At 39.4% G+C, this 15575-nt stretch overlaps 1 protein-coding gene across 1 annotated transcript in view; it reads right to left on the bottom strand.

Annotated features, from left to right (window-relative positions):
* Positions 1-867: 867 nt before the first annotated feature.
* The window catches only part of Cdk17 (cyclin dependent kinase 17), a 74278-nt gene continuing 59570 nt past the window's right edge, over positions 868-15575 (bottom strand). Inside the window, exons 11-17 of the mRNA XM_057757720.1 lie at positions 10398-10518; positions 7546-7643; positions 7049-7154; positions 5796-5838; positions 4539-4629; positions 3136-3213; positions 868-2606 (exon numbers count right to left, since the gene is read on the bottom strand). Coding sequence (XP_057613703.1) covers positions 2569-2606; positions 3136-3213; positions 4539-4629; positions 5796-5838; positions 7049-7154; positions 7546-7643; positions 10398-10518 — 575 coding nt within the window. The 3' untranslated portion in view covers positions 868-2568. The remainder of the gene's footprint in view (positions 2607-3135; positions 3214-4538; positions 4630-5795; positions 5839-7048; positions 7155-7545; positions 7644-10397; positions 10519-15575) is intronic.

Below are 15575 nucleotides of genomic sequence, written 5' to 3'. Positions count from 1 at the left end.
CACTGACACTCACAGCGGCGGTATTCACACTTGCTCAGTCACAACAGAACACTAGTCAGCTGTGAAGAGAAACTCTGAAACCAAACCAAATGGCACGGTTGCACACACAGAAAACATCTAGAACAGGGAAAGGCACAGAGAGTTGACAGTCATGAGAGATTTGGAGGAGGACAGACGAAATTTTTTTTTTTTTTTAAAGAGTTCAGTTTCTGAAATATACAATTTTGGAAATAAATCAATGTAACTATTGTATTATGAATGCAATTAATGCCATAAAGAGGTAGAGAAAAACCACTATAAACTGTCATGAGTCTGAAAGATTGATTATAACTTGTTATTAAATATTCTTTCAAACTAGGCTGATAAAATGTCTGAGTGAAGACCTGTTTTTGGCGAGACTGATCTAGCACCTCTTACCTTCAGAACTGTCGCGTAAAGGCCTTCCGAGAGAGTTCCAAGCTCAATCCTTCCAAGTTTGAAGTCTGTCCACTGCAAAGTTTCCAGGACCTGAAATGTCAACAAACAGCAACCTACACAGGCCTATTTGCTTGTCGAATTCCTTAACCAATAGTCCTTAGACTCCCTAGAATTAATCTTAAAGAATGACTTCAGGTACCGCCTTACTTTTTATATGCAAGAATCGAGCTTGTTGACCACTAACTACAAGCCAATTTGCAAACCAGACAGACAGACCTGCTATTTCGTAAGTAACGATGCTCTCTCTTACAAGATTACACAGGAGACTCCAATCAAAGGGTTGCAAACACGAAGCAGCTGTCACTTTCGGGCAGTGAGATTTCCTTCACAGGGACAGCACGAGCAGCGAGTGACACCAGTGGACACAGCTTTCTTCCCCAAGAACAGTGACTCCACAAAGTCGCGTTTTATATAACACAGAGGTTTAGTTATTATAAATTTCAAAACAAAATGAAGGGATTTTCACATAATATTTATAACCTTCAAAGTACAATATTAATACATATGTCTGTCAGTTAGAAATAACAGCAGTTAGGCTACAGGTTGAACACAGAACCAGCAGACGAGTACAAAGGTGGGAAGCAGTAGTGGTCCAACGGTCACCATTATACATGAATCTGTTTCTTCCAGAACGTTTTTTTTTTAAAAAAAAAAATTAAAATTTCAGTATCATGAAATATTAAAATAACATCCCCAAACATGCCACAATCACTATTCACAAATAAAGTTAAAATGAAATATACAAAAACTCATTTAATACTGTTAAATAACAACAATAAACTACAGGATTTCCTGAACAGAAATGAGAGGACCCTGAATGTTTACAGTGAATGGCAGGACAAAAATTAAGTTATAACTATTTTCATGATATAAGGCAAAAATGTACATGACCATTTCAAAATATACCAATTAAGATTTATAGTTGCAGGATGCACTAACCAATAGTCCTAACAAATGAATACAAATGCCTAAAACACTGTTAGCAACACCAAAGTGTCTGTGATGCTCAAGGAGATGCATAATTCAAGTTAGTGTCTTTGATGAGCAGATAATACCCACAATGCTTTAGAGCAGTCCCCTGGGTTCTTATTTCTCATTTCTAATTTATCATGGCTCATTCTAAAGACAGAGCACAGCTCTCAGCTGATCCCAAGTGAATGGTATTGAAACACACACAGCCCCCAAATGAAAGAAACTGCTCCCCCAAAATGAAGCATCGTCTAATAAAAGAGATGTGCTTGAGACAAACCGCAGCAAGGCCTTTCCGGTTGGAATGGCTTCTATGGTCACAATTTAACTACAAGCGCAGTGTAAAGAGTTAATCAAGAGTAGTAGCATACAAATATGCACCAGACAGTTCTAAGACGAGGAATAGGTAAAAATAAATAACTTGGTTTTTAATTTATAGGTGTCTAAAGTGAGAATTCAAAAATATCTGATATTCACTTGCTTGAATCAACTCTCACACTGCATGCTTCTTGAACACACTGTGCTGCCAATCTCTCAGCTACTCTATTGGCCAATATTCCTACAAAATTATATGTAGCATGAACTTAGGGTGTTCAAGATGGCTCACGTTTTAACTGCTAAGCAAAGCTAAATATACATTCCAGGAAACACTGCAGTTTAAGTTTTAAAAACAAACAAACCAAAAAAAAATGCATCAGTAAAACAATTTGTGAGGAGAAACAGATGCGTTCACATATAATAAAGCCACTGCAGCTTCTTCAGGCATTCGGCTGTTGTGTTAAATAAACAGACAGTAGTTATCTAGCAGCAATGATTCCGCAATAAATAATGCACTGTGTTTCTCAGTCCTGCACAAATCTGCAGCTACAGTTACATTGATAGCTGTAACCTACTGGCTCTACTGGCAGAGAAGACCTTAAAACCAACTGTACAAAAACAATTGTCACACTGTGACGACAATATAAAAAGAATCCGTAGGTCTGAAATAAAAAGACTCCACTGTGAAGAGGACAGTGTAGACAAACGGAGAGTCCAAGTCCAGCACAAGAAATAACTGCCTTCCGCTCTGAGTCCATGACTGATAAGAAAGGCTGGGGCTGGGCTTGAAACATGTTACCAGACTTAAAAGAGCATGCTCTGTCTTCTGTTCTTCCCATGTCCTAAAATATAAAGTCATCTCATGAGGCAGTTCAAGGGTCATTGTTTATCCCACATACAGTACTTGGTGACTCTAGGAAGCTAACGTTCCCACCAGCAAAGGCTAATATTCCATGGTAAGGGTGATGAGCACGCTCTTACACGACCCTCCTGCTGGCGGGGTCAGTCTACAGCAGCTATGCTTCCAAGTGATGAACCTGAGGACTGGGCAAGCACAAGGTGTGTCTTCTGCCTCGGGTCCCAGGGATGGCGTGTGCAGTGATCAAGGCAGGCCACTTGTAAAAGGTCTCTGTGCCATCTGCAGCCTTCAGGATCCCTGACTTGACTGAGTCATTTGCTCTCTGAAGATTGACTGAGCTGCCCCCAGCGCACAGAACAGTAAGTATGTGGAATCCTAAACATACAGACTTGTGGGATGCACTGTACACCGGTTTTTACAGCAGTGATCTTACGGGTCAATTTAGAAACCCAAAGCTTGGCTCCACGCAAAAATTCATGATCGACACGTGAAATGGTTTATGACAAACACACCTGTCTCTGGATAGGAAGAATTTCGAAAACCCGGGTCCTTTTGCAACTGAATCTCTTTCAAACTGAATATTGATACACCTAAAACGAACAGACAAAAATAATCCGATATTAATGACAATACTATATCAACTGTAACAAAATATTCAAAAATCATACAGTGACTCAACATAAAAATCTGTACTGCCAAGGTTTTGGCACCTGGAAGATTTCACCTTTGCTCCTATGTTCTAAACAGAAAACCTTAATACCTGTTCTGTCTGACTCTGTCTTAAAAACATTATGCAAGCAATGTTCCTTTACAAAGAAAATTACACTGTTTCAGGACTTCCTGGGGTTGGGAGACCTAATCAAAACGGGTTCCTGGGTTCTTGCTCCCCCGGTCTTTGTCCCTTTACGATGGTCTGCAGATATCAACCTTGAAATTACCTTCAGATGCTTTTAGAAAAGATGGCGTCCATTTGGACAAGAACCACTGAATCAAACTGAAACTTGGTATGATAGTGAAATACGTCCCTTAAAAGAAAGGACGGCGCAGTAGCAGTCATCTGTAACCCCAGTACTTGGAAGGCGGGCTGCCAGGGATACCATACACTCAGGGGCTGCTGCCTTACACAGTGAGCTCAGGCTAGCCAGGACTACAGAGCAAGACAGCATCTTACAAAAGACTTATGAAATATACACACTGCCTCTCATTTCTAACCTCTGCCAGAGGTCGTTCTTCATTTAAAAAAAAAAAAATCAAGCAAATTCTATGTGGAAAGTCTTGTGGCTTTTCTAACCTTCTCTCAGGCTTTGCTACTGCCCGTTACCTGAGTCTCGGTTACCAGGTGCTGCTTAGCAAAAGGAACTGGGGAAGTGATAAATGCTTTCCCAGCTCAGTCTCCCATTTCCCCACTCATTCCATTCTCAAGTAAAACACTGGACTAATTTAAGATAGCATGAGCAAAATTCAAGCATGACCTCAGGCCTGGGAAATTCTCTGCTCTATGATTTTGACAACAGCCTTACTATTTTCTTAGGGAGAGTACAGTCAGAGTGGAGCCTGGGGATCTGAACTCGTGCAGCAAACCCCTCACTAAACAACCTTTCCAGTTCCAGAAACTGAACCAGATTAAGCCTGAGGATGATATTATCAGCATATTCTAATTTAAGTCAAGTAAGATTAATGATTCACACTCATATATTACCGATTTCTTAATGAGTAGAGACAGTGTATTCAATGTTACAAGACATAACTAGGAAAAACAAGACATATACCTTCCTTGGAAAAATGATCTGATTACAAAACAGGACTAAAATTTTAGGTATAGGAATCAACAGCCATCTTTTTAAATCCCTAAACATTCCCATCTTCAATTCTAGACAAATGAAAATAAAAGGGAACAAACGTGAGAGTTTCTTACTTTCTGGCAAAGCATGTATTCTGGGTCCTAGACTTCTGAAGTACACGTGCTTCATGGCCTCTTCTGCTGGGACCCTTTTCTTAGACTCGTACTGTGGAAAAACAAAAACCTGTTTCATTAACCTTTCCTCTAATTACTGTAAAAAGCTGAAGAAGGATAAACTAGTATTTAGAAATATTTAAAAAATTTTTGATTATTCAATATGATCCTTTTTCTAGCATCAATTTAGAGTACTCCCCATATACTCATAATAAAAAATTAGATTCCTTGTATGGTGTGTGAAGTTCTTCTGTATATGTGTTACTTTTATTGGTTAATGAATAAAGCTGTTTTGGCCAAAGGCTTGGCAGAATACATCTAAGTGAGGAAAACTAAACTGAATGCTGGGAGAAAGAAGGCGGAGTCAATGAGTAGCCATGTAGTCCCATCAGAGACAGAAGCCAGATGGATGGAACTTTACCCGATAAGCAACAGCCATGTGGGTGATATACGGATTAATAGAGATGGGTTAGTTTAAGATATAAGAGCTAGCTAAAAATACGCTTAAGTTATTGGCCAAACAATATTACAAAAAAATATAGTTTCTGTATGATTATTTCAAGTTAGGGTGGTTGGGAAACAAACTAGTGGCCTCTGCCAACACTTGTTTTTTTTCTAAAGTGATGAAAAATGAAAACACTCAATCTTTAATATTATTTTTCTTTGTGAACAGCAGTGTATTGGACAAAATATGCCCAAACTTTATACCACCATCACTGGAAGATAAATTTCACAGCTTTTTTTCTCCTAAATCAGATTTATTCGAGACGTTTATACTTCTAACTCCAATAGACAAGTCATGAATCATGACTGCTCTAGATTTAGGTTAATTCCCCAATTCCCATTTTTCCCCCTTCTTCATTCTTTACAATTAATGTTCTGGCCAATGAGACTTGGTTTTAAAAAGCCTTTTCTTTCAAGATGTAAGAGAGCTAATGTGACTGCTGCACCTTCATTATCCTTGCTTCCTCCTGCTCTGGAGGACAATGAGAGTGATATTTGATGTGCAGTGTCCTGCAAGGCAGCAAGTGTAAGGAAGGAGAAGGAGCACAAGATTTCAAAGAACACGGCTTTGAGCTGGCTGAAGCCTTCCAGGAAGCACCATAAACCATCTTACTGTCATTAACAGTATCTGAGGGGGTTATTATTGATTCTATTTTTCCTATAAGGAAAGCGACACTGATTCATATAACATTTATAAAATAAGATGTGACTTACCTGAAGAAATTTTGTTATCAACTCAATTCCTTCAGAATCTAACCTAGAAACAAAAAATACAACAAATCAAAACAAGTCCATTTATTCCTTTATCTTAGCTGAGAGAAACATTGCAGGTTTATCCTCCAAATGTTTCCATTTGCCAAATTTAAGTGCCCTAAAATAACTATTCTTACTTCTTTCAAAGACCCAAATTTGTTTTAGCACTAAAAGACTTGCCTTGTCATTTTTTGGGAATAAATCACAAATAATTGGGACTGCCATTCAAAATTTCAATATTCTAGCCGGGCGGTGGTGGCGCACGCCTTTAATCCCAGCACTCGGGAGGCAGAGGCAGGCGGATCTCTGTGAGTTCGAGACCAGCCTGGACTACAAGAGCTAGTTCCAGGACAGGCTCCAAAGCCACAGAGAAACCCTGTCTCAAAAAAAAAAAAAAAAAAAAACAAAAAAAAAAAAACAACAAAATTTCAATATTCTATAAAAATTATTAGCATTATAGATTTTTTTTTTTTTTTTTTTTTTTTTTTTTGCTTTTTTCAAGACAGGGTTTCTCTGTGGTTTTGGAGCCTGTCCTGGAACTAGCTCTTGTAGACCAGGCTGGTCTCAAACTCACAGAGATCCGCCTGCCTCTGTCTCCCAAGTGCTGGGATTAAAGGCGTGCGCCACCACCGCCCGGTGCATTATAGAATTTTGAAAGTTAGCATTCTACCCCCAAATAAAGTATACTCTATGATAAGGAAATTTTAAACTAGGCACTAATATTCAGTGTGACAATGAAGGCAGGCACATCAAAACATCACTGCCCTAGCATAGAGATGAAAATACTGAGACAATGACCTCAAAATGTATCAGCAGGGTTCAAAACAGAGGTAAGAAACCAACAAAATTATAGGAAATAACCTGCTAAGCAATGATTACTGTAAAGTATTAAGTTCATAAAACTTCAGTAATAAGGACTATAAGACCAATGACATAGCCAATACGAGTCCTAAAAAGTATTCACAAGGCCTTTGTGGTTCTAGCTACAGAATTCTAATATATACACTTTATATTCACTTTACAGTTCAATTCCATTTACATACTTTGGTGATTCTTGGCCACTGACTTATGAAAGCATCATGCCAATGGAAGGAATTAACTCAAATCACACACTGCTGAAAAACTATTCTCTATCATGGCCCCCACAGTGTAAGTTCATCTACTGAGTCTGATGAGGCCCAAGAGTCTTACCCTTTTCACTTAAGAAAAAATACCTGGGTGCATGATTAATTAGAGGTTGTGGCTTATATTTTGGGAAGTTGTAGTTCTTGAATTCATCATTTGAAGAAACACCTGGCCAAGTTTCCTGAGATGGAGTTCCTGAATCAAAAGAATAAATTCATGATAAGTATTTAAATCATATATGTGCAAACATATAAACAGGCATAACTAAGAAAATACTTAAAGAACCATATACTTTTATTAAATGATTAAACCAATAAATTAAAATATTACACATACATATGTGTGTGCATATGAGTGAGTGTGTGTGTGTGTGTGAACCATTGCCCTAATACATAAATATGATGAAGCCCCTTTTTTATCTATATGATACCAACTACACTAGACATAGTATTTAATATGCAGGTCAAATCTATTTCATCAAATCTTTGTGAAATGAAGCTAAATGAGGAGTTACCTTGGAAGATCTACCCTATGACAGTGAAGCCAACTGCAGTTGTGAATCATGGGAAGAAGACTTCTTTCTTACCTAGTAGTCGAAATATTAAGTGCAGTTCATCTTCCACTGTTGACCCTGGAAACAGTGGTCTTCCAGAAGCCATTTCAAAGAAAATACAGCCAACTCCCCTTTAAAAAGCATCATAAAAAGAAAAAAAAATCAGCCAATTTACATACTAGGCAGGACAAGATATTTTTTCTCATGATTATCTTTCAGGAGAAATTTAGACCAGCTACTAGAAAACTTTCTGCAAAGGTATTTTTAGATCCAACTAATTTATTATATTTACCATATTGACTTCAATGCTACTAATTCATTTTTCCTCTTAAAATGTCTCTTGTCTAAGATGCTCATAGGTTAAGGAAATACTTAATAGTGATACAGTGCTTACTACTCCTAAAGAAATCTGGGAGATAACCACGGCAATGGTAGCAGAGAGAGCATGAATGACTCAAGACTCTGGCGCAGGAAGTAGCGACTACAGAGGAGTGCCGCCGGAGACCGTGGACGAGAGGAACAGGCGGGCAGAGGCTCAGAGACTAGACAGCATCATTTGGGTACTGTATGACACAAGTAGGGATGAGACACAGCAATTCCGTAAGGGCACACAGACAGGAAAACTACACAAAACGAAAGTACCGCACAGAAAATAAAATGGAACATTGTTATGGAAAACAGTATGGTGGATCCTCAAACACTTTAACATAGAATTTCTATGACCCAGCAGTTTCACCTTTAGGTAATTATACAAAAGAACCCAAAGTCGACTCCTGAAACAATACGTACATCCGCATTCACAGTAGCATCATTTACAGTAGGAGAAATGGGAAGGAGCTCAAGTACCTATTCTTGGATGAACTAATAAAATGTGGTGTATATACACATGACTTAAGGAAGCTACACACAGTGCTGATGAAGCCGAAATGAGCTGAGTCCGTCAGTAACAAAAGGACAAACAGCAAGATTTCACTTGTATGAGGTACTTGGGTCAGGTAAATTCAGAGCCAAGCAGTGGAGTACTGATTACCAGGGATCGAATAGAAAGGTAGGATGGTTTGTTCGGAGCTGTGAACCCCCAGATCCTGAATTTCTTGTAAACAACTTGTCCTCCCCTGATCTGAGTGCCTTCAGCTGCTCTGAGCACGAGACCTTCAGGAGTTCCTGATGGCAGGAGAGTGGTTTCTGGTGGGTTTGGCTGGGGCATGGCTATCTCTATATAATCTGCCCCTGAACACAATAAAGGGGCATTCTTGGGGCTTTGGGATCAGTATTAAAAGGTCTGTGTGTGTTAGGCTGTCTCTGTGTCTGTAGTCTCAACCTCCAGTCCCTTGCCTGAAGCTCACAAGCTGGGTTCTAGCGCACAGAGTGTAGACACGGGGGCGCGGTGCGTAGCAATGGTTGATCTAACAGGTGAAGTTTCAGTTTTTCAAAGAGTAAACTGTTCTGAAGTTCTAAAGATGGACAGTAGAGACAGTTGTATAACAACGTAAATGAACTTAGTGTCTCAAACTGTATGATCAGACTAGTTAAAATCAAAACCTTTATCTTTGGCATATTTTATCAGAATTTAAGAGAAAAAATGTCCTACAAAATGAGATGCGTTTGTTCAAGAAAATAACAGAAACAAATATTTAACTTATCAAGATATAAGAATTAGTTGGGTGGTAGTGGCACATGCCTTTTATCTCAGCACTTAGGAGGCGGGCACATTTCTGAGTTTGAGACCAGCTTGGTCTACAGAGCAAGTTCTAGGAAGGCCAGGGCTACACAGAGAAATCCTGTTTCAAAACAAACAAACAAACAAAATCCAACCAAACAAAAAAGACATGAGGAATAGATAGTAAACACAGCCATGATTCAGAGAAAGGAACTGCCTCTGGAGGCTGGGGCACACTGGGAAAGGAAGGATAACAAACTGTAATTCCTAATCATGGATCCCACTGGGTGGAGACAGGCATGTCAAAGGGGCACACTAGGCTTAACACTGGGCAGAGAGAAAGGAGAGCCAGGCTAATTTTAAAGAATAGCAAGTCGAACAATTTTGCTACACGAGACCATCTGTGTTGAGAAATAGGCTGGATTAAGTTGAAAAGGGAAGTTTATAGACATTTATGCAAATCTGCAAGTATCAGATCAAGGAAATATAATTTATTCTCTAGGCAATGATTATGTTAGCAACAAGTATGGAATATCACTGTCACATGGTGTGAAGGTTGGGGAGATGGCACAGTGGCCACAATGTCTGCTCACAGCATAAGAACCCGAGTCCAAAGTCTCAGCACCCACGGACAAAATGAGACAGGGCTAAGACAGAGAGCCCATGTCTCGCTGGCCAACTGGCCTAGCCCAGACAGCAAGCTCGTGGGTCAGTGAATGACTGTCTCAGATCAATAAGTAATATTTTTTTTAGGTGAAAGTGTTATCTGAACAGACCTCATGTTGACCTCTGGCCTCTATATGTGTATGCATGTACAGGTGAGCATGCCTGTACACGCACATGTGCTCATACATATATAACACACACACAATAATGTATAAGAAAGATCTTTGAAATTTTCATTACTTTTAAACCAACTTAAAGTAGATATATTCTACATATAGAAAGTACTTGTTTGAAACTGCTATGTCATACACTCTGCTAAGTGCTCTTTTGGTCTTAATATCATCTACCAACCTCTATTATTACTCATCCACCTCCTATACTGAGGAAACAAAGGCACAGGCTAATCATGTGAATGAAGCAGTTACAGTCATCAGTGGTAGACTTCATACTTATATCTAAACAGTTGTATTTCCATGCCTCAGTTTTTTAAAATGCCACCTTAAAAATAAGTATGCCCTGTTAATAACTCTAAGTTTTGAATGACATCTCTAGTATTTACCACATGTCAATCTGTGTTGAGTACTCTGAGGAACCGAGAAGCACGTCAGGTGGCCGGTACCACAGTGTGACAACTTCATTTGAGTAGGTCTTGGTGGGGACTGACTTGGCTCTGGCTAGTCCTTTATGGAGAAAAGAAAACAAGAAATTAAATAGACTGAGATCCATTCATATGCTGAATTTCTTAGCTCCTATCTTCACCATGGAACATTCAAAATGATGCCTGCTCTACAGCATCTTGAAACTTCAAAAAATTCATTTTACAAATTTTATCGAATGTTTGTGGTCCTGGGCCAACCATAACATAGTTAAACTAAAGACAATAATTGCACAACCAGAGACAAAGCTGGCCCAGTTTGAGTTAACCAAAACTTAGGATATTTTCTGTTTGTTGAAGAATAATGATGCCAGAATTATTTCCTACTGAAATTAATCCAAAACAGGCCAGTGACACGGAGACATAGTTTCCATGCTACAGCTATAAGCTATTTGCCATTTTCTTAAACCCAAACTCCATGTTTATTTGCTATGCCTGTTTTTTAAAAAAGTTAAGGACCTCAAAATCACTGGTCTATGACCAGCTGAATTACACTGGCAGTTTCCTTGAGCTGATTTGGATATTCCCCTGGAACAAAACTCAATGTTCTTTGTCCTTTTTTTTTTTCAACATCTGTGATGTGGGTAACTTTAGAGTAAGTGAGCTTTTGGGTGACACCAGCTGCTTTAACCAGCACCCACCCATCCCTTGCCTGCCTTGTGTGAACGCCACTGTGTGCTCGGAAAGACAGAAAGGCTCACAACCTTCTTGCTTTGCCACTGGCGGAGAGTTAATGACTCTAAGCTTCTAAATGTTGGTTGATAAAGTTTACATCTGGGAAACATAACCTTATTTTTTTATCATACATTTTATTTCAAGTAACAAGGGTGCCTAGGCTAACACTGTTGTTATGCATAACTTTATGTGTCTTATTAAAATATTAAATAAGAAAAAATGTCATAAAATGTGAATTCAACACTTGATTAAATTGGTGTAATGTTGACATCATTTTATAAATCATTACCCTAGCATTCGAGTTTGGTAAAGTCATGTCCAACGAATTATTTTTCAACACATGTTGGGAGTTAGCAAGATACAGGATGGCTTTCTCATTCCCCTTCCTTGCTCTGAGGCTGGTGTCACTACAGAGCTCTGGAACTCGCTCTGTAGACCAGGCTGGCCTCAAACTCACAGAGATTGCTTGCCTCTGCCTCCTGGGTGCTGGGATTAAAGGTGTGAGCCACCTCGTTTGTCTTTTTTTTTTTTTTTTTTTTTTTTTGCTTTTTCAAGACAGGGTTTCTCTGTGGTTTTGGAGCCTGTCCTGTAACTAGCTCTGTAGACCAGGCTGGCCTCGAACTCACACTCGTATGTCTTGATATTAAGAATGGGCTAAGCACAAAAAGACTGTAAATCTGCTAGAATTTAAGTATTAAAGCAAAACTGTAGTTACAATGTCCCCAGCACTTGACTCTCTTGGCCTGAACTGAGAGGCTAAATCTGTCAGGCTCGCGGGTCAAGGTCAGAACTTCAACATTTCTTATGAAATTACATCAGCAATCACTTCCTAAGTAACTGTGACAGAGTGTTTGTTTTAAGCCCTTTTCTATCATTAATGGGTGTATATATTTTTGTTTGACTTTACCAGGTATCTGAATTTTACTGGTCATAAGAAAATAACGGAATTTTCAAAGGGCCCAAGCCGGACTCACGAGGTGGAGGTGTCATTAGAGCTGCTGTCTGCCTGCCACTCTTAGGCTCTGACTGACCCCAGCACCACTGAGGGAAAGAGGAAGAATCCACTCACAGTGGAAACACTCAACATTAAATGACACTCGCTCCTGGAAGCCATATGTGTATTTACTATGCCACCAGAAAAACATGAACACCAAGCACCAGAGACAATGATGACTGTATTGGGAGATTTGCTTGCTTGCTTTCTGGAGGTTAGAAGCAAAACTTCTAAGCATTAAATTCAGAGCGTTCTCAGATAAAAGACTGCTCACGGCCTGTGACATACCCTTTGCATGATTTCTGTCACTCACATTCATTTCTGGACTGAGAGTGAGGAGAAACAAATTAGCTTGGCAGAGAGAGGGGAAGGAGGAGCAGGAACAATTATAAGGAGACCATACAAACGACGCCCTAGGAGTGATTACATAATCTATCTGCCTAAGCATTTGCGAGTAACCTGTGGCTTCTCATTTAAACTCGGGTAGCCACACAGCAGATTCCCGTCAAACAATGAAGTTCTAAATACAAATGCCAGGAACAGCCGGGGCAAATTCACGACTCAATAAGAACGAGTTTAACTTATTACTAACAGAAAGCTTGAAAACCTTGTATTTCTGAAATGTATTTAGTCCTAAAGTAATCATAACTTATGAACACTTATAAATGCTAACTGTAGAAACCATATTGGAATTTAAAAACTAAATTTACTAAAATATTCAAATTCTGAGTATATAACACAAAAATTCAAAGCTACTTTACAAAATGTTCTTTCAATATAAAACTTTGTAAAAAAGGAAGTGTCTGTAACGTAACTGTATTTTATTTTCAAATCCCTTAAAGTCAGATTAGCTAAAGGGATATGGCTAAATAGCTGCTAGTTAAGTCATCAAGCAAATAATTAAAAACAGACAACTGTGGCAGGTACATGGGGAAGAGCTTTTCAGAGGCAGCGGCTGGGTCTCAGGATCTGGTGTGAGCTTTTCAAAATTAAGGACCCCAACCAAGTGCTTTCATTTACATGGAGTGTTGGTATTTGCCATACTTATAAGCCAAAACTGAGAAAACTTAGAAAGTATTTATTTACGGTCTAAAAACACGACTCAATCAGGTGCAGCAATGCTGTCAATAATCACACAGTTCAAGAGAATGAGGTGAGAGGGTCATGAGCGGGAGGGCAATGTGGGACACAGTGACACTCTGGCTCAGAGCCAATGCATCTCCATTCCGGCTGCCGTGATGCTCAATCACGGTATATGCAGGGCAGCACATCAAGTTTGCAATAGCTCATACACACGCAACAAGAATAAACCCACAAACACCGAGAGCCGCCTCTGAGGCGTGAACCCCCTTCCGCAGCTGTGCTGGAGCCAGAGTGTGAGTCTGTAAAAGCTTGCGTGGTAACTGAGAGGGAACGTCTCCTGCTCTCAATAGAGCTCGCTGTGCTAGCTGGTGCTTTAATGCCATCTCCTAGCCAGTGTCACTTCCTGGTAATATGGGGAATGCTGGCCTTTGAGTTATATAAATGGCTATGCATTTCTTTGAAATATAAAAAATTCATATTTATGTCACCACTTTATTGTGTCTAAATACCAGCAAGTTAGTAAATAAAGTCAAAGCAGAAGATCCAAATTTTCAAATATTTGAAATCCCAATATTTCAAATGTTTGAAAACTTAAATAATACTGGCAAAAAATACTTGTGATTGTTTTCCCTTTATTTTATTTACATATTTATTTGTGTTATAGTAATACGTTATCATATTATATACTATATAAATATATTGTTTATTAAAATGGCAAATCATGGGGCTGGAGAGATGGCTCAGTGGTTAAGAGCATTGCCTGCTCTTCCAAAGGTCCTGAGTTCAATTCCCAGCAACCACATGGTGGCTCACAACCATCTGTAATGGGGTCTGGCGCCTTCTTCTGGCCTTCAGGCATACACACAGACAGAATATTGTATACATAATAAATAAATAAATAAATGGCAGATCATGTTTAAACATTTTTGCAATTAAAATATAATTATATCGTTTTCCCCTTCCTTTCCTCCCTCCAACCCCTCCCATGTGACATGCCTCCCCGCCACTTGCTTCACAACCCACATTCATGAACTCCTTCTTTAATTGTATATACATATGTGTATACACTCATGTAAGTGTGTTTATATGTGTGCGAGTGTTGCGGGATGTTTAAACACTGTGTGAATAAGTACTGCTATAATTGGTGTAATAAAACGTTGAATGGCCAATAGCTAGATAGGAGGTTTGTAGGGGTTTCTGGGGAAAGAGGAAAAGAAGGAGGAATCTAGGCAATTAGGAGATGCCATTGAGATGTGGAAATGAGTCAGACACACAGAATGGGAGAGAGGTAAAAGCCACGTGTTAAAACGTAGATTAATAAAAATATAGCCTAATTTAAATTATAAGAGCTACTGGGACAACCCTAAACTAATAGCCAAGCTTTCATAATTAATTAGTGTCTGTACTGTTCTCTGTGAGCTCATAGTCCAAAGAAAAATCCATCTGCATGTGTGTGTATAACTGTTTATGTAGATATATTCATAGATATAAATACAATCTGCTCAGTGCACATCATGTTACTTGGACATATATAACTTCGGGGTTGACCACCTGGTCCTGGATAACTTACAGCGAGGCTCTTGCCTGAGGAAGTCGATTTCTCTCACTCTCAGCATCCCTTAGTGGTCTGCAGGGTTTTTTCTAGGGTTGGGGTCCTATGAGATTACCCCTTCCATGTTAGCATGATATGGACTTTGGGGAAGAACCTATAGCTGCCACTTTACCAAACTAGCATACTTCTAACCGTATTGAAAATATTTATCATTATATTCTCAGGTAAGTGGAGCTCTAACCCCTCAACACAGGAACTTCTCTCTGCAGCAGATGGAAATCCATCTCAGGAAACCATAGCTGATCAGAATGCAGAGAACAATTGCCACGCGGTGTCCACCCCCCACTGATCCATCTACAACCCAACTCTGGCACCGAAGGCTTGGGGAACATCTCCAAAGGGGAGGCGGAAGACACACAAAGTCTGTTGAGAGGACTGTGGCTCCCAGAGATATCAGGGAAGCGCCATCCAAGAAATCTCACCACATGGCAAACCAACCCAGGTAAAGAAGGACAATTCAATTTTTAAGAAAACCAAATATACCTAAGAAGTGGTGGTGGCACACACCTTTAATTCCAGCACTCTGGAGGCAGAGGCAAGCAGATCTCTTTGAGTTAAAGGCCAGCCTTTCCAGGACAGCCAAGGCTACATAGAGAAGCCTTGTTTTTTTTTTTTTTTTTTTGTTTTTTGGGGGGGGGAAGCAAGCAAGCAAGCAAGCAAACCAATTGAAGTCTAAGTAATCAGTCTACTAAGTAATCACTGTTTCCTAGTCAAACAG

The sequence above is a fragment of the Chionomys nivalis genome, chromosome 25, assembly GCF_950005125.1.
Source record: "Chionomys nivalis chromosome 25, mChiNiv1.1, whole genome shotgun sequence".
In the NCBI taxonomy this organism is placed as follows: Eukaryota; Metazoa; Chordata; class Mammalia; order Rodentia; family Cricetidae; genus Chionomys; species Chionomys nivalis.
The sequence above is the reverse complement of the archived record's forward strand: the minus strand, read 5'-3'. Positions and strand labels throughout refer to the sequence as shown.